This window comes from Mustela nivalis, assembly GCF_964662115.1.
Source record: "Mustela nivalis genome assembly, chromosome: 8".
NCBI classification, from domain to species: domain Eukaryota; kingdom Metazoa; phylum Chordata; class Mammalia; order Carnivora; family Mustelidae; genus Mustela; species Mustela nivalis.
In genome coordinates, this window is record NC_139027.1 from 20,959,018 (window position 1) to 20,977,366 (window position 18,349).

Here is an 18,349-nt window from a genome sequence, read left to right on the forward strand (position 1 = left end):
ATTTCTACAAACCAAACAGCTGCTGATGGGGGGGGGGGGTCATTTTCTAATTACCAAAGGAGAAACCAAAAATAAAGGGAAATACCCCGCAGAGAAGCAAACAGAACAGAATCACCAGGCAAACAACTTGGGAAACTAAATATCCAAACAACTCACTAAAGAAAACTAGAAAGTACCAAAAAATAAAACAAACAAAAACCCTAGAAAAACCACAGCAGAGAAGAAACTAGAAAATAAGGAATGAGAAACCTGAAGGATAAGCCTTACTGTGAGATGAGTCACCTCAAATCTTACAATACTAACAGAAAATGCCATAGAAATGAAATCTCCAAACTAGCAACTAACCCAAAGCCCAGCCCTTTATTAAGGTTTTTCTTTTGAAGCTCAATCCAGATATTTCCAACACTCAATTACATTTACCAAGCACCCAGTAAGCTCAATACTGAGCACCCCACTGAAATATGAATGCTATACTTCAGGTTGACACACTATGATAACAGTGTTCAGCAACTGTCTCTCGAACAACTTCATCCCACAGATTCTTTCCACCAAGGCTCAAGTGTCCTAACCTTTCTGGGCCTCCATTTCCCCACTATAAAATAAGGGAGCTAAACTAGATGAGATGAGCTATAGGATTCCCCTCATTCTTGAAATGCTATACCTAATGACAGAACAGTTTAAAGTCATCATGGGTATAAAATTTGAATCTGAGAACAAACTATTTAAGTTTATACTGTCATTCCAGAGCTAACCACAGGGAGGAGTGAGGGATTTGAAGAAATTCCCCAGGGAGACAGTAGTATTAGGCTGTTACCCGAAGCCCACCTAGTAAGAAGATCAACCCTTAATCCCAGAAATAATTAAGAGCATTTCCCTGGCCCTTCTTCTTATATCTCACAACACTCTTCACAAAGACATGTCTTACACACGTCTTCCTCCCTTTTTTCCCTGCATGGTTTCCCCTATTCTCCCTTGTACTTTCACATCCATTTTGCCCAATTCTACTTCTTTCTATCCAGAAATTTTCCCTTTTTCTTTTATCCAGAAGAAGTTTTTTAAAAAAGAAAAAAAAAAATCAGTTCTTTGTAAGTTATGATGGAATGATTGCAAATCAAGGAAACTATAAACCCCAACAAGCACAGGCAAATGACAATTGCGAATTAAGTCTTTGAAAAATTCCGAGGAAAAATTACCAAGCATAATAAAAAAAGGAGTGATAACGGCAGATCGACACTACAGAAGTTTTCCAAAGGTCGTAAAAGGCCCTGATGAGAATACAAACGACTGACAATTCCCGGAGGGCAGGTCAAGCCTCTGAAATTAACATTCGGTGTCCAGAGCCAAGCAACTAGGTGTTTAAGAATTTGAAACAGACTGCTCGCCCAGGATTCTTTCACTGTCAAACTCCTCGTCCAAAGAGGCCTCTCACAGCACACATTTAAGGAAGAAACAGAAAAAAAAAAAAGTAGTCATGCCCGTCTATTCTCCTCATCCTCGCAAAAGTAAATGGATAAACAGTCCCTCTTTTCATCTTCACTCCCACACTACACCTCACACCGTTTATGAGCCTGGAGGGCTGGGCTGGCAGGAGAGGATGGCGCGAAGGCACTGGGAGAGGGCGGTCAGTGGGCGGAAGGTGCCTCTCCCCACATGGCCGAGCTCTCGCCGCCAAACCGGCCACCGACACACGGTTCCCAAGCACCGGTAGTTCCCTCTCGGGCCCGGGCCCACTCTCGCTGCCGCCGGTCAAACTGCCGCCGCAGCTGCCGCCGCAGCTGCAGGCTTCTGATACGGACCCTTCCCGGGGGATGACCCCATCCCCCCCCACCCCGCTCCCTTTCACCGTCAGGTTCCCGCCCTGCAGCGGCCCGCCTCTGGGCCTCTCCCGCCTCACCTCCATGGAGACGCGCCAGCCCTGCATGGCGGAGAAGCCGTAGGGCAGCGGCAGGCGCGAGGCGCCGACCCCGTCCCCGGAGCACTTCACCGTGTTGGGCTGGGAGAGGTAGGCACCCATGGCGGCGGCTGGCCGGCGGCCTCAGGGGCAGGCGACCGGGGCGCGACCCGTGCCGGAGCCGGAGCCCCGGGGGCGCGCGCGTGGCAGGAGCGGGCCCGGCTGCACGGCCGACACAAGGTGCCGGTGAAAGGCGCGAGGCCAGCGAGGAGGCGGTAACGGGACGGGAGCAGAGAGGGAGCGGAAGCGGAAACGGCGCCGCTCCAGACCCCGCCCGGCCGGCGCGGCGGCGCGGCGCTGCGGGTAGTCATTTCCTTAGCAACTCGCCCCGCCCGCGGGGACAACGGCCCGCCCAACCGCCGCTCCCGCGAGACTGGCGCGGTCACGCCCACCAACGGCCGCGGCTACCCTCCCGCGGCCGGGCGAGTGGCTTGCCATCCGTAGCTGTCCACCAGCTGTCCCTCGCTACCCCGCCCTGCCTTCGCCCCTGTACTCCGGCCTCTCGCGTGTTTGTCGTAGCTCTTTTGTGTGGCACCCAGCCCTCCCGATCCATCCTCCCGGGCATCCGTCCCCTCTCCCCACCGCGCGTTCAGGCTCCGCAAACCCGCCCAATTCGGCTCTATTCAAGTTAACTAGTATTTGTTCCGAGCGCAAGAAATGCCTGGCCTGGCCTTAGGAGAGTCTTTTTCTGACTAAAGGAAATGAAAACTTCAATCTGTAACATCATTCGAGTTAATACAATACAGAAATATTTGGCACAGTCTCTGTTGGGTGAGAAGAAATCAAAGGAGAGGAGGACTAGCTGTTGCTGGACGTTCTCTGGATGCCCCAGAAGTGCTTTATGCCTCGGAGAAGAGAATAATGTTACAAGGTTGCAGGGGTGAGAAAAGAATGTCAACTGCATTTAGCAGGATTTTGGAGGAAGCTGGCTGGCCTCGTTGGAAAGCGATTTTATTTTATGTTTTAAAGATTTATTTATTTATTTATTTATTTATTTATTTGACAGATCACAAGTAGACAGAGAGGCAGGCAGAGAGAGAAGCAGGCTCCCTGCTGAGCAGAGAGCCTGATGCGGACTCGATCGCAGGACCCCGAGATCATGACCTGACCTGAAGGCAGCGGCTTAACCCACTGAGCCACCCAGGCACCCCGGAAAGCGATTTTAAGTAGTAATATTCGATAGATAGGGTAGAGAAGGTCATAATCGCCAAGATGCGTGACTTGGACTTCACCGTTATTCTGGCGTAGCTTTTTGGGACTGTTGGTCTAGTCGTTGTGTGCAGTGTAGATTGGAGGAACAAAGTGGAGACTAACTGGTTAAAAGGCTCTTAATCGAAGCATGAGATGGGAAGGGCTGGAACTGAGGTGGTGGCAGTGGGAATAGAGATAAATGAGACAATAAGAAAGGAACAGGATTTAGTAACAGATTGGATTCAGGGAATGAAAGAAAAAGGAGAAATCCTCCAAACTATGAGCAGATTGACTCTCTTAAAATTCAGAACTAATTATACTTCCTCCTGCTATACGGATAGTCCAAATTCCTTAACATAGTTTACCAGACCCTTCATGCTTGAACTAATTCTAACATATCTCTCCCACTTACTATTTTCACTACAAATCAGTGTATTCAGCAGTACATCCTTAGATTCCTCCAAAACTATGTTTCTCCTAGGCCTTTGCCTATCAAACACACCTCCATACCCACCCACCTTTGTCATCCTCCAAGAAGTCCTCTCTAATATCCATAATCTAGTTTGGGTAGGTTCCCCATTTGTTAGTCTTTCCTAAAGCCTATACAAAAGCAAAAACTCTATCAAACTTACTGTATACCCCAGCATCCCTAGCACAATCTTTGTATGTGCCCAATATCTCCCTTGAATTAATAATACCAAGGTTTTGACCCTGAATGACAAAAATTCGTGGAGCCATTAACAGAAAATTGTGTGGCGTGGGTTGGTGTATATTTGCTAGTTTGGGGAGAAAATGGTGGGTTCCATTCAAGGTGACAATTAGATATCTAAACACTGAAACCACTGAAGTTAGACTGAGGGTAGAAGGTGTCAGGCCTATAGGTCCTAATGAACATAAATGAGATCTCTGGACAGGGCAGGGTAACAGGCATTAAACGACTCAGCCTCTTTTCCCCTCCCTAACTGTGACATTGTGAAAAAACACACGTGTTTTGGCATATATTAATCTATGTGGTCTTTCACAAGTTGTTATTCTCTCTCAGGCTCAGTTCCTCATGGAAAATAGACATACAATATTTACTTTTTCCAATTGCTTTAAGGATAAGAGGAACTAATACAAAGTGCTGAGTTTGCATAAATGCTGAATTCAACAACATACTATCATTTAAATATCCACATACACATGATAAATATGGGATACACGTGACATTAAATTATTTGGAATTATTTTTACAAAAAATAGAGGATCTGAAACAAAATGAATAACAGACAAGGAAAAAAATACAACTCAGGAAAAAGCAAGGTTGGAATGCCTCGGTAGCTCAGTTAGATTAAGCATCTGTCTGGCTTCTTGCTCAGCAGGGAGTCTGCTTCTCCCTCTGACGCTCCCGCTGTGTGAGCTCTCTCAAGTGTGCTCTCTCTCTCTGTTAAATAAATAAAACCTAAAAAAAAAAAAAAAAAAAAATGTTCTGGGAAGGTGGCAATGTCTCAGAGAGGGAAGGTGGAGATTTTAAGGGAGCTCAGAGAAAGACATGAGAAAAGAGACAAAGATTATTAAGATTATCCTTTCCTGGGGCGCCTGGGTGGCTCAGTGGGTTAAGCCGCTGCCTTCAGCTCAGGTCATGATCCCAGGGTCCTGGGATAGAGCCCCGCATCTGGCTCTCTGCTCCGCAGGGAGCCTGCTTCCCCCCCTCCCTCTCTCTGCCTGCCTCTCTGCCTACTGTGATCTCTCTCTGTCAAATAAATAAAATAAAATAAGCATTAAAAAAAAAAGATTAGGGACGCCTGGGTGGCTCAGTTGGTTAAGCAGCTGCCTTCAGCTCAGGTCATGATCCCAGCGTCCTGGGATCGAGTCCCATATCGGGCTCCTTGCTCCGCAGGGAGCCTGCTTCTCCGTCTGACTCTGCCTTCCACTCTGTCTGCCTGTGCTCGCTCTCGCTCACTCTCTCTGACAAATAAATAAAAAATCTTAAAAAAAAAAAAAAAAAAAGATTATCCTTTCCTTATCCATCCCCATTCTCCCCAAAATCACTAAAATATGCTTCCAAGGACACACAGATTTCATGCTTTGATAGCGAGCAAAAAAAATTTTTTTTAAATAAACCCAAAACATTATATTAGTAGATTGATTTTCCTGAGTCTTTAAGCTATGAGCTTCAAAAATGTGACTAATCAAGCATAGTCACAGAAGTTCCTAAACATGTACTTTAGGGACTGGCCCAATGATAGAAAGGTCTCTAAAATATATAGCAAGCTGGGGTACCTGGGTGGCTCAGTTGGGTTAAGTGGTTAAGTGTCTGACTGTTGACTTTGGCTCAGGACATGATCTCAGGGTCGTGAGATCTAGCCTAGAGTGGGGTCCCTTGTTCACCTGGGAGTTTGTTTGAGATTCTCTCTTTCCCTTACTTAGCCCCTCTCCCCTGCTCATGTAGGCTTGCCCACCCCCAGAAATCTCTAAATAAATAAAATCTTTAAGATATATACCAAGTTTATTCAAAAAACAAGAGATAAATGATTGGTTAGTTGTACATAAAAAATAACTAAGCATTTGGCAATTCTTACACATACAAATCTAAAGCCCAGTATCACCTTTGCTTTAGTTAAAGAAATCAAGAGATTGCTTGTATTTTCTTAGCTCCCAAACTGGTCAAGCACTGAAGATAAACTAACAAATACTAGCCATTTTTAAAAAAAAATTTTATTTGGCAGAGAGAGAGAGAAGGAGAACACAAGCAAAGGGAATGGCGGGCAGAGGGAGGAGAAGCAGGCTCCCTGCAGGAAGTCCAGCACCGGGCTCCATCCCAGGACCTTGGGATCATTACCTGAGCCAAAGGCAGACACTTAACTGAGCCACCTAGGTGCTCCCAAATACTAGTCATTTTTAAAACAGTTTTGTTTCTCTAAACTTCTCATGAGCCTCTTTCAAGTTACCTCTCATGAGAGAAAGGAGAAAAGAGGAGAAGGTAGTTCAAGGCAGTGTTTTCCAAACATGAGAAATTGTGAACCACTGAGACATACTTCTGCAGATCCCAAAGGATTCAAGGGACACCCGTCCCCACCCCATTCCCCCTGCCAAGGCCAGGCAACATTGCCTTGAAATTAAAAGTTTAACTTCAGAGTCTAATGTGACACCAGTTCAATTCAAGATCTTATAAAGTGTTGGGCGCCTGGGTGGTTCAGTGGGTTAAGCCACTGCCTTTGGCTCAGGTCATGATCTCAGGGTCCTGGGATTGAGTCCTGTGTCAGGCTCTCTGCTCAGCAGGGAGCCTGCTTCCCCCTCTCTCTCTGCCTGCCTCTCTGTCTCCTTGTGATCTCTGTCTGTCAAATAAACAAAATCTTTAAAATATATATATATATGTATATACATATATATATATATTGTTAATCCAGATGATCCAAAATCAGCTAACATATTATAAAACTTAAAGTGCAAAGTTTTAAATAAAATAAACAAAATAAACAAATAAACAAAATCTTTAAAATATATATATATATGTATATACATATATATATATATTGTTAATCCAGATGATCCAAAATCAGCTAACATATTATAAAACTTAAAGTGCAAAGTTTTAAAATGCTCATAGAAAATTCACAGTGGCAAAAAAAAAAGAAAGAAAGAAAGAAAGAAAATTCACAGTGGCTTGGAAATACAAGACCCCCCAGAGATTGGCCAACCACAGACTGAGAAATTCAACCTGCACATGGAAGACGTTAAGTGGGGAGAGAATGAGAGGAGGGTGAGAAGTTGGGAAGCCATCCTCCCAGTCTTCCAGGCCCTCCCCCGGGGGTTTTCCTAAGAGCTCCTAACTCTGTTTTTGACTCTTTATGTACTTCCTTCACATTCTGTTTCTGATGATATTATACTATTCATAAGATATTGAATTTGGAAGCTCAGCAGTTGTGTGTGCATGTGTGTGTGTGTGTGTGTGTGTGTGTGTGTGTGTGTTTGAGATTTTATTTTTAAGCAGTCTCTATACCCAACATGAGGCTCAAAAACCCGGGATCAGGAGTTGTGAGCTGTATCAACTAAGCCAGCTAGGCACCCCAGAAGCTCAGTAGTTTTTGACGCTATATTCTTTCCTCTGTGTGATTAAAGGTAAAAGACTGATTCAGGGAAGGGGAAAAAAGTGTGGGACAGGATTTAGAGTTAGGAAAGAAGAAATGCAGATATTTTGAAGTTATTAGGGAAAAAAGGGGGTAAGAGTCCATTTCTGAGGTTCTGGGCCAATCCATACTACTCTTTGTACTCCCTAAATTTTAAAAGGTGCCCAATAAATGCAATTTTGTTTAAATGTCAAAGAAGTGTTTTTTTTTTTTTAAAGATTTTATTTATTTGACAGACAGAAATCACAAGTAGGCGGGGGGGGGGGGGGAGCAGGCTCCCCGCCAAGCAGAGAGCCTGATTTGGGGCTCCATCCCAGGATCCCGGGATCATGACCTAAGCCAAAGGCAGAGGCTTTAACCCACTGAGCCACCCAGGCGCCCCAGAAGTGTTCTATTTTAAAGTTGCAGTTTTCTGAGGCACCTGGCTGTCTGGGTTGAGTGACCGACTCTTGGTTTTGGCTCGGGTGATGATCTCAGGGTGTGGATCCAAACCCCTGGTTGGCTCCTTGCTCAGCGGGGAGTTGGCTTGAGGATTATTTCCCTATGCCCCTGTCCCTGCTCTCTGTCTAAAATAAATAAATCTTTGAAAAAAAATTGAAGTTGCAGTCTTCTATTTCTAGAAGGCCAGATCTAAATTCATCTTGCAGCCATCCACCTTTACTCCTGGAAATCACCAGAATGGGCCCTCTACACATATTAAAGGAAAACCCCCCTTTATCTTAAAGAAAATCTTGAAATAAAATGACATTAATCAAAATTCAGATTTCAAACTGAGATACCGGAGGTGTTTTGTTTTTGTTTTTAAGATTTTATGTATTTCAGAGAGAGAGGGAGACAGAGAGAGCAAGTGGGCATGAAGGGGAGAGCCAGAGGGAGAAACAGACTCCCCTGTTCAGCAGGGAGCCCGCCAAGGGCTTGATCCCAGAGCCCTGGGATCATGACCTGAACCAAAGGCAGCCGCTTAACTGACTGGGCCACCCAGATGCCCCTGGAGGGAGGTAATTAATTAATGTATTAGTAACAAAATATTTTGCAGGACTGTGCCCTTGAAGAGAAAAAGAGACTGTTTCCCCACCTAAATAAGAATAAAGACTGGAATGTCTCTTAAGAAAATCCTTACTTGTTCTTAGGAGACGTATGTATGTTTTTATTCAAGTGTTTGCTCACGGGTGATCACAAAACCAGAGCCCCCACCGAGGAGTGTGTGAATCTTAACCTGTGCACCTTGTATAAGAGAACAGACTGGCCTGGACAACTGGCAGATCACAAAATGGCGTTTCGTACAGCTAAATTACCCAAAGTCTGGAAGGTGTCCGTGACTCCTGGGACTGTGTTAATAAAACAGCAGGCCAATGTGGAGGTGAGTCCCCCCGCTAAAGAAAAGGATAGTTCTGCAATCAAATATTCTAGAGTGGGAATAGGCAGGCCTTGAGTTAGAAAAGAAAGATTCTCTCTTGACTTATGCCTAATGCGGGCATTAGGATTCCAAGAAGTGGCCCAGCCTAGAGCTCCTACAGGATTCCAAGAAGTGGCCCAGCCTAGAGCTCCTACAGGGAGAAGGAGGCCTACTGAGCGGGCTCTGCCTCATCAGGGATCAGAAGAACAGCCACTTCAAGTGGAAGCTGTGGGGTCCTCTTTGTTTTTAATGTCCGTGCCTCTGCGTCTTGTTAAATAGTTAAAGCTTTGGGGAATAAAGTAGAGATCTAGGTCCAGTGGGTTGGGACCAAAGGAAGTGATAGCAAAGTTCAAGACGGGCAGTGTCTGGCACCAAGGACAGCTGGCAAAAGCGACAGTAATTTCCAGGGAGGATCTGTGGCATACTTACCCATTCCTTAGGGATTCCTCAAAATCCTTTAGTAAGAGAACTCCTTTGCTATATTGACTGTTGAGGATTGAGGACACACAAGTTGAGTCTGACAGATTGGCCCCTGAAAACCAGGGGCCAATACTTTTCTAAGTAGAAAAATCCTGCGGCTTCTTTTCGTCATCGTGAGGACAAATATTCTTAGCCGAGGCTCACATTCAAAGAAGTGAATGACTGGGGTGCCTGGGTGGCTCAGTCAGTCAAGCTGTGATCCCAGAGTCCTGGTATCAAAGCCTGCATCTGGCTCCCTACAGGGAGCCTGCTTCTCCCTCCCCCTCTGCCTGCTACTCTCCCACCTTGTACTCTCTCTCTCTTTCTCTCTGTCAAATAAAATAAATTAAAAAAATAAATAAATAAAAGTCTTACAGGGGCACCTGGGTGGCTCAGTGGGTTAAGCCTGTGCCTTCGACTCGGGTCATGACCTCAAGGTCCTGGGATGGAGCCCACATAGGGCTCTCCGCTTGGCAGGGAGTCTGCTTCCTCCTCTCTGCCTGCCTGCCTCTCTGCCTACTTGTGATCTCTGTCAAATAAATACATAAAACATATTTTTTTTAAAGTCTTACAGAAAGAAAAAATAATGAATAACCTGATATCTTGTAACCGCTTGGCTCTGCAGTTCGTTAGGGACAAACAGCTGTAACAGGAACCCTGTCAGCGGGAATCCTGCCATCCGCCAAAATGGCCTCCTTTCCACTGTTTTGTCTACTCCTTTTGTCAACCTTGATACTTTCCTCATGTGTATGTTTAGCTCAGTTCACACACAAAATCTGGAGAGGATCCTTCTACGAAGCGCCACAGTTATTTCTCTGGGTAACTCCATCCTTTCTGGCTCTCTGGAAATGTTAGCCATTTTGGTCTCCTTGAACTCTCAACTCTGTCTTCTCGATGCAATGATATTGTCAGGCTCTGTTTGGGTTTCCTCTCCCCACAAAATGGCCTGAAAACTCTAGGCAGTAAGCTGGGCTTCTCACAGGATTTACCTCATTTTTTCCCTTCTCTCAGGGACCACTCTCCCGTGTGTACTGCCTGCTACATCCAATATCTGAAAACTGTTGCTTATGTATTCTAACCCGTGTTCTATGTGGCAAAGGCAGGAGGGTCCTGTTGCACCATCATGGCCAGAAGTGGACGTTTTTCCCAAGCAGTTTTTTTTTTTTTTTAAAGATTTTATTTATTTATTTGACAGAGAGAGATCACAAGTAGGCAGAGAGGCAGGCAGAGAGAGAGAGAGAGAAAGAGGAGGAAGCAGGCTCCCTGCTGAGCAGAGAGCCTGATGCAGGACTCGATCCCAGGACCCTGAGATCATGACCCGAGCCGAAGGCAGCGGCTTAACCCACTGAGCCACCCAGGCGCCCCCCAAGCAGTTTTATTAATTCTTGTTTATATATAGGTCTTTCAGTGAGATTGGGTGGGTGTGGTTTTTTTAATCCCTTCGTTGTTTCTGGCATTACAAAATGTATTTTGCCTTCACTCTTTAATGACAATTTGGTTGGAAATAAAATTCTAGGATTACAGGGAAGTGTTTTATCAGTCTTACTGTCATTCCATAGACAAAATTGGTTTCTTTCTCATGTCGCTGGAAGCTTTTACAATTTGCTCTTTATCCTTGATATTTTGTAAATATCCATATGATATGCCTCAGCACATGTTTATTTTACTAGTTCTAAGAGTTTGTTTTAAAAATCTGAAGTCTAATGTCTTTTATCAACACTTTAAAAATCTTAATGTTTCTTTTTTTTTTTTTTAAAGATTTTATTTATTTATTTGACAGAGAGAAATCACAAGTAGATGGAGAGGCAGGCAGAGAGAGAGAGAGGGAAGCAGGCTCCCTGCTGAGCAGAGAGCCCGATGCGGGACTCGATTCCAGGACCCTGAGATCATGACCTGAGCCGAAGGCAGCAGCTTAACCCACTGAGCCACCCAGGCGCCCCTAAAAATCTTAATGTTTTCAGACAACTGTTACACCATCATTGTCTTTGTATTTTTCTAGAATTCTCATTATACATGTTAGGGCTTTCAATACAGGCTCACTGCTCAACTTTGTGTGTGTGTGTGTGTGTGTGTGTGTGTGTGTGTGTTTCTCTGCATGGCATTCTGAGTGAATTAACTTATTCTATCTTCAATTATATCTGGGTTAGAGCTCTTACTTTTTATTTTCACTATTTTATTTCTCTTAGTTCCAAAAAACAAAGAGTTTGCTTTTGGAGAAGGCTTTGTCACCCTTTGTTCTAAGCTTGAGCCAATAATAAACAAGTGTCCTTATCAGATTCTCTCTCTTGTTTTCTCATTTACTTAAGAATGTTCTCCCTGGAGAGTTTTTTCTTCTTTCCAAGATGTAAGAAACACTGTAAAAACAAAGGTTAAATTTCAGTGTGAAAAGCCAGAGGTGAGGTAAGGGAGAAAAAAAAATAACACCTACATTGGAAATCTTCAACTCCTACTGCTAAAAAGTGAGGCATATATCACAAAAGTTGGTTTGGACAGTCATAGGTTTTATGGTCTAATGCCTGTCTTCTGAGTCTGGAGAGTCAGAGAAAAGGAGAGTTCAGTCTTTTCTGGACTGTTCTTCCCTCCTTTAACTGTCAGTTTAACTCCTATTCATTCTTTAAAAGCCAGGCCAGAAAGAAAACTGTCTTGTTCTCTGGGAAACCTTATGTATTGGTTTCCTATGTCTGCTGTAATAGATTACCACAAACTTGGTGACTTAAAACACCACAAATTAATTTTCTTACAGCTCTGGAGACCAGACGTCTGAAATCAATTTCACTGATTTGAAGTTATCAGCAATACCTTCTGAGGATTCTAGGGAAGAATCCATTTCCTTGCCTTTTCTAGCTTCAGGAGGCTGCTTGCAGCCTTTAAAATATGTATATATGTGTGTGTGTGTGTGTATGTGTGTGTGTGTGTGTGTACACACACACAGTAAACATACACATATATATTTATCTATTAGAAAGAGAGAGTACACAAGCAGGGAGGGGGCAGAGGCAGAGAGAGAGAGAGACTCCTCAAGCAGACTCCCCTCTGAGTGTTGATCCTAGGACTCCAAGATCGTGACCCCAGCTGGAATAGAGTCAGATGCCTAACTGACTGAGCCACCCAGGCACCCCAAGTGTTATAACTTTTTTGTTTATGCAGCTATCTTCTCAAGTAAATAGGAGCTCTTTGAAGACAGGAACTTTGTCTTACTCATTTGTTACCCTAATGCTTAGTGTGGTGCCTGGCACATAGTCACCACTAAATAAATATTTGATTCTATTGAATTTTGCTCTCTGATTCAAGCCTGGAAGTACAACTGTAGCTGTAAAATAATGGAGTCTTAGACTGCCCATGCTAAAGGGATCTCCAATGGCCTTTCCTTATAGTCTGAGTCTGTGTTTTCTCTGGACACAATTTTATACTTAGGGAAGTTGTCTTTATTACTATAGCAAAGGTAAAAACAAACAGAAAAGGTTTATGTTAGGGTTTTGGCCCAGAAAAGGCTGTGGGATGACCTGGTAATTATTTTAAACTCCCAATATTCCTGGGACATAAGACAGATAGTACCTTTATGCCAGTAAAACAGAGCAAAATTAATTATAGATGAATTTGACTTAAGTATAATTGAATACAATTGTGGAAATCAAATAATTTCAGGTGAATTATTAATTTAAATGGTGTGTCTGGTTTTTTTTAATTCTCCAGTGCCTCTATTTATTTATCCATTATGTTTAACTTAGAAGTTGATTCAATTTCTTATGACATGACATGGAGGTATAGAGTTAAATGTTCTTATTTAATTAAACAGTGAAGCTCAGAGGCCTAAGTTATGAGGCAATGACCCAAGGAATCATTCCTAGACAGGGATAAGATATGCTAGTTTTTTTGTTTTTTTTTTTTAAGATTATTTATTTATTTATTTGTCAGAGAGAGAGAGCGAGAGCGAGCACAGGCAGACAGAGTGGAAAGCAGAGTCAGAGGGAGAAGCAGGCTCCCTGCGGAGCAAGGAGCCCGATGTGGGACTCGATCCCAGGACGCTGGGATACTGACCTGAGCCGAAGGCAGCTGCTTAACCAACTGAGCCACCCAGGCGTCCCAAGATATGCTAGTTTGATAATTTATAACCCTCAGCCTAATAACAGACCAGGCTACTTGCATCAGAATCGCCTGGGAAGATTATTAGACATAAAGATACCCAAGTCTCTCCCTGCCCTCCCCCTACCAGATTTGGATCCAGTAATCCCAGGAAGGTCCTGGAAATGCATATGTTTTAAAGTACCTCAGGTATTTCACATTTATCAAGAAGTCTAGGCTTCTCTTAATATGAGGTCCTAAAGGAATGCCAAGCTTGAGGAGAAGGAGCATTTTTATTCTTTTATATAAAAGAATAAAAGTATTTTATTGATTTTATTCAGTTTGAAAGAGGCTCTTTTGGAATAAGGGGTGCACATCATGTGCCTACAGGAATGATCAGATTGGAGGCAAGACTAGTAAGTCTCACACTGAAGAAGAAAAGCTTAGAACAGAAATCTAACAGATTTTCCAATTGCCTTGATCTATGGAAACCAAAATCTTGAAAGAGTCTGGACAGTTTTATTGAGGTATGACTTTCATACTCTAAGAGTCACTCACCGCGAATTCCAAGATTTTTAGTAAATCTGTAGAGTTGTGCAGCCAGCATTTCAAAGGCAAGCTGTAGTCCACCCAGAAGATGAGGTCCGCAGGTCACTTGACAAATTTAGAATCAGACAAATAGATATGGATAGTCTCAAAGCATTGCCTTTCTTTATTCTTTTTTTATATTTATATTTATTTTTATTTTCAGAGAGCACACATGAGAGGTGGGGAAAGGCAGAGGGAGAGGAGAGAGAGAACCTCTGCCCAGTGCAGAGCCCCATGCAGGACTAGATCCCACGACCCTGAGATCATGACCTGAGTCAAAATCAAGAGTCAGATGCTCAGTTGACTGAGCCACCCAGGAACCAGTGCCTTTCTTTATTCTATGACTATTTAATAAATTGTCTCATTGTTAAATATTATGTGTGTTTTTTTTTTTTTTTTAAGAAAAAGTGTGTGCTACCTATGTAGGTCACAAATTCAAAAGGTATAAATGGGTTTCCCTCCCACCCTGTCACCCAGTCATCTGGTTTCTATTCCCAATAATTTGATTCTTGAGGTGGATTACTGACCTTCAGTGGGAATATTTATTAAGTTGTAAGTGACAGTGAAGTACCCAATCTGTCTTGGAGTTTGGCAAGAAAGAGTGCTAGAGATAAATATAAATAGTATTCAGGTGATACACTCAATGGATATATTTTCTAAAGCATGGTATAGAGAGAACAAAAAATTTAACTCTGACCACAATAACAAGCACCTTAATAGTTAGAAGGGAAGGATAGAAAACAATAAGAGAAAAATTAGGGTAAGTTGAAAGAGAAATGAAATAAATCAGTGCTAGGAAAAGCAGGAGAGCTGTTCAGTGATCCCCAATGCTAAAGAGGTCAGGCATAATGAAGACTGAGAAAGGATTTTGGGAGTGGAAGATATAATAAACAGAAAAACAGCTTTAGCAGAGAAAGAGGGTGGGATTCACATTGGGAGAGATTAGGAAGACAATGGGATTTTTCTAATAATCAAAGAGCTCTTACGAGCCAATAAAAAGATAACCAACCCAGTTTCAAAAAAAAAAAAAAACTCATAAAGAGCATGAGCAGGCAAAAAATGGAGGAGGAAATACAATTGGGCAATAAACATATGAAAACAATGGTGCTGGGACAACTGGACATCTACATACCAAAAAAAAGAATTTAGACAGCACGTACACACCCCACAAAAATTAACCCAATATGGAGCATAGACCTAAATAGGAAATGCAGACCTCTACTACTCCTAGAAGATAATATAACAGAAAACCTAGATGACCTTGAGTAGGCTGATGCCTTTTTAAATAAAACACCAGTGACACAGTCCGTGAAAGAAATAATTGATAAGCTGGACTTCAATAAAATTAAAAACTCTGCTCTAAAAACAATGTCAAGAGAATTAGAAGACAAGACGCAAACTGGGAGAAAATATTTGCAAAAGACACATGATAAAAGACTGTTATCCAAAATATACAAAAAACACTTAAAACTCAGCAAGAAAACAATCCTATTAAAAAATGGGCCACAAACCATAACAAATACCTCACCAAAAAACACACAGGTGGCAAATAAACACATAAAAAGGTGCTCCACACCATTTGTCATCATGGAAATGAAAACTTCAAAAAATGAGATACAGGGGCACCTGGGTGGTTCAGTCAGTTAAGTATCTGCCTTCAGCTCAGGTCATGATCCCAGGGTCGTGGGATTGAGCCCCACTTTTTTAAAAAGTGAGATATTGGGGCACCTGGGTGGCTCAGTGGGTTAAGCTTCTGCCTTTGGCTGAGGTCATGATCTCAGGGTCCTGGGATCGAGCCCCACATCAGGCTCTCTGCTCGGCAGGGAGCCTGCTTCCCCCTCTCTGCCTGCCTTTCTGCCTACTCATGATCTCTCTCTCTCTGTCAAATAAATAAAATCTTTAAAAAAAAGTGAGATACCACATCTATGATAATGGCCAAAATCCAGAACACTAACACCAAATACTGGTGAGGATGTGGAGCAACATGAACTCTCATTCATTGCTGGTGGGAATGCAAAATGGTATAACCCACTTCGAAGACAGCCAGCTAGTTGGTTTTTTTTTTAATACTTTATTATACATAATATATGTAGATATTTATAAGAATATATATATACACACACATACACACATATATAAATATATATTTTTAAGATTTTATTTTCTATATGTGTATATATACAATGGAATATTACTCAGCAGTCAGAAAAAAAAAAAGAAATCTTGCCATGGTTGAAACGAGAAGGTATTATGCTAAGCAAAGAAAGACAATTACAGGATTTCACTCATATGTAGGATTTAAGAAAACAGAGGAGGGGCACCTGGGTGGCTCAGTGGGTTAAGCCGATGCCTTCGGCTCAGGTTATGATCTTAGGGTCCTGGGATCGAGCCCCACATCGGGCTTTCTGCTCAGCGGGGAGCCTACTTCCTCCTCTCTCTCTCTGCCTGCCTTTCTGCCTGCTTTTCATCTCTCTCTGTCAAATAAATAAATAAAATCTTAAAAAAAAACCAGAGGAGCATAGGGGAAGAGAGGGAAAAATAAGATGAAATTAGAAAGGCAGAAAAACCGTAAGAAATTCTTAATCATAGGAAACAAACTGAGGGCTGCTGGGGGGGAAGGGGGATGGGTTAACTAAGGTGAGGTGATGGGCACTAAGGGGGGCACAGATGTGATGAGCACTGGGTGTTATATACAACTGATGAATCACCGAACTGTACCTCTGAAACTAATAATACACTCTATGTTAATTAATTGAGTTTAAGTAAAAATAAACTTCATAAATTACCTATTAAAAAAAGAAATCTCACTTCTTGGTATTTACCCAAAGGAGTTGAAAACTTACATTCACACAAAAACCTGCACACAGATAACTATGGGCTATTTACTCATAATTGCCAAAAGTTAGAAGCAAACAAGATGTCCTTTAGTATGTGAATGGATAAAGTGTGGTACATCGAGATCATCGCATATTATTCAGTCCTAATAAGAAATGAGCTATCAAGGGGTGCCTGGGTGGCTCAGTGGGTTAAAGCCTCTGCCTTCGGCTCGGGTCCTGATCCCAGGGTCCTGGGATCGAGCCCCGAATCGGGCTCTCTGCTCAGCGGGGAGCCTGCTTCCTCCTCTCTCTGCCTGCCTCTCTGCCTGCTTGTGATCTCTGTCTGTCAAATAAATAAAATTAAAAAAAAAAAAAGAGCTATCAAGCCATGAAAACACACAAAGGATCTTTAAATGCATATCATTAAGCAAAAGAAGCCAATTTAAAAAGTTGGTAAGATTCCAACTACATGATGTTCTGGAAAAGGCAAAACTATAGAGATATTAGTATTCGTGGTTGCTGGGGATGGGAAGGGAGAGCACAGAGGATTTTTAGGGGAGTAAAAATGCTTTGTTATGATAAATGATGGATATAGGTCATCATATGTTTGTCCAAACCTATAGAATGTACAATACCAAGAGTGAACCTCATAATAAACTATGGATTTCGGGTGATTATGATAGGTTAATGTAGGTTCATCTCCAGTAAAATGTATACCATTCGGGTGAGTGATATTGGTAATGGGAGAGAAGCTATGTATATGGGCTACAGTAACTATATAGGAAATCTCTGAATCATCTCAATTTTGATGTAAACCTAAAACTACCCTTTTTAAAAAAATATATTTTATTTCTTTGAAAGAGCGCACAAGTGCAAGCAGTGGTGGGGGCAGGACAGAGGGAGAGGGAAAGAAACTCTCAAGCACATACTGTCCTCAGCAAGGAGCCTGACACTGGGCTCAAACCCAGGACCCTGAGATGGTGACCTGAGCCAAATTCAAGAGTTGGATGCTTAACTGACTGAGCCACCCAAGGGCCACTAAACCCTAGCATATTCTTTTTTTAATTTTTTTTAAGATTTTATTTATTTGATAGACAGAAATCACAAGTAGGCAGAGAGGAAAGGGGAAGCAGGCTCCCTGCTGAGCAGAGAGCCTGATGCAGGGCTTGATCCCAGAACCGTGAGATCATGACCTGACCCAAAGGCAGAGGCTTAACCCACTGAGCCACCCAGGCACCCCTAAACCCTAGCATATTCTTGATATTATTTGATATCTTTTTGAAGAGTAACTTGGCAATATCTATTCAAGTTAAAATGTTCTTAGCTCTTGACTTAGCAATTCCATTTTTAAGGATGTATAAAAAAATTTTCACAAACAAGCAAAGATGTGTGCAACAAGACTTTATTATAGCTTTATTTATAATGAATAATATAAATAAATAATAGTAAATGTTGGACATAACCCTGATGCCCCCTGTTACTAATTAAATGTTGGACAGTGGAATACTCTACAGTGGTTAAAAATTAAAGTAATGCTATATGAGCTGCCATGGAAAAAAGCAACAGAGTAAACTAAAAAAGATTATGTAGTATCAGCTTGCTTTCATTTTAAATTATACACACATATATTAATGTATGCAGGGTAAAAAAAGGGGGACACATGCATCAAAGTCTTAATTATTTTGGTGAAGTAGGGTTACAAGAGATTTTCACATTCTATAGCAACTGTTAATTCACAATATTCCATAAGATTCTTGGGAGGATTAAATGAGTTAAT

General features: G+C 42.4%; 1 protein-coding gene and 1 pseudogene across 2 annotated transcripts in view; one reads left to right on the forward strand and one right to left on the reverse strand.

Moving 5' to 3' along the window:
• Positions 1-2,266, reverse strand: part of PPM1G (protein phosphatase, Mg2+/Mn2+ dependent 1G) — an 18,271-nt gene extending 16,005 nt beyond the window's left edge. The window contains exon 1 of the mRNA XM_082745129.1: positions 1,895-2,266. Coding sequence (XP_082601255.1) covers positions 1,895-2,014 — 120 coding nt within the window. The 5' untranslated portion in view covers positions 2,015-2,266. The remainder of the gene's footprint in view (positions 1-1,894) is intronic.
• Positions 1-18,349, forward strand: part of LOC309870608 (glucokinase regulatory protein-like) — an 878,156-nt pseudogene that overhangs the window by 779,893 nt on the left and 79,914 nt on the right. The window lies entirely within an intron of this gene.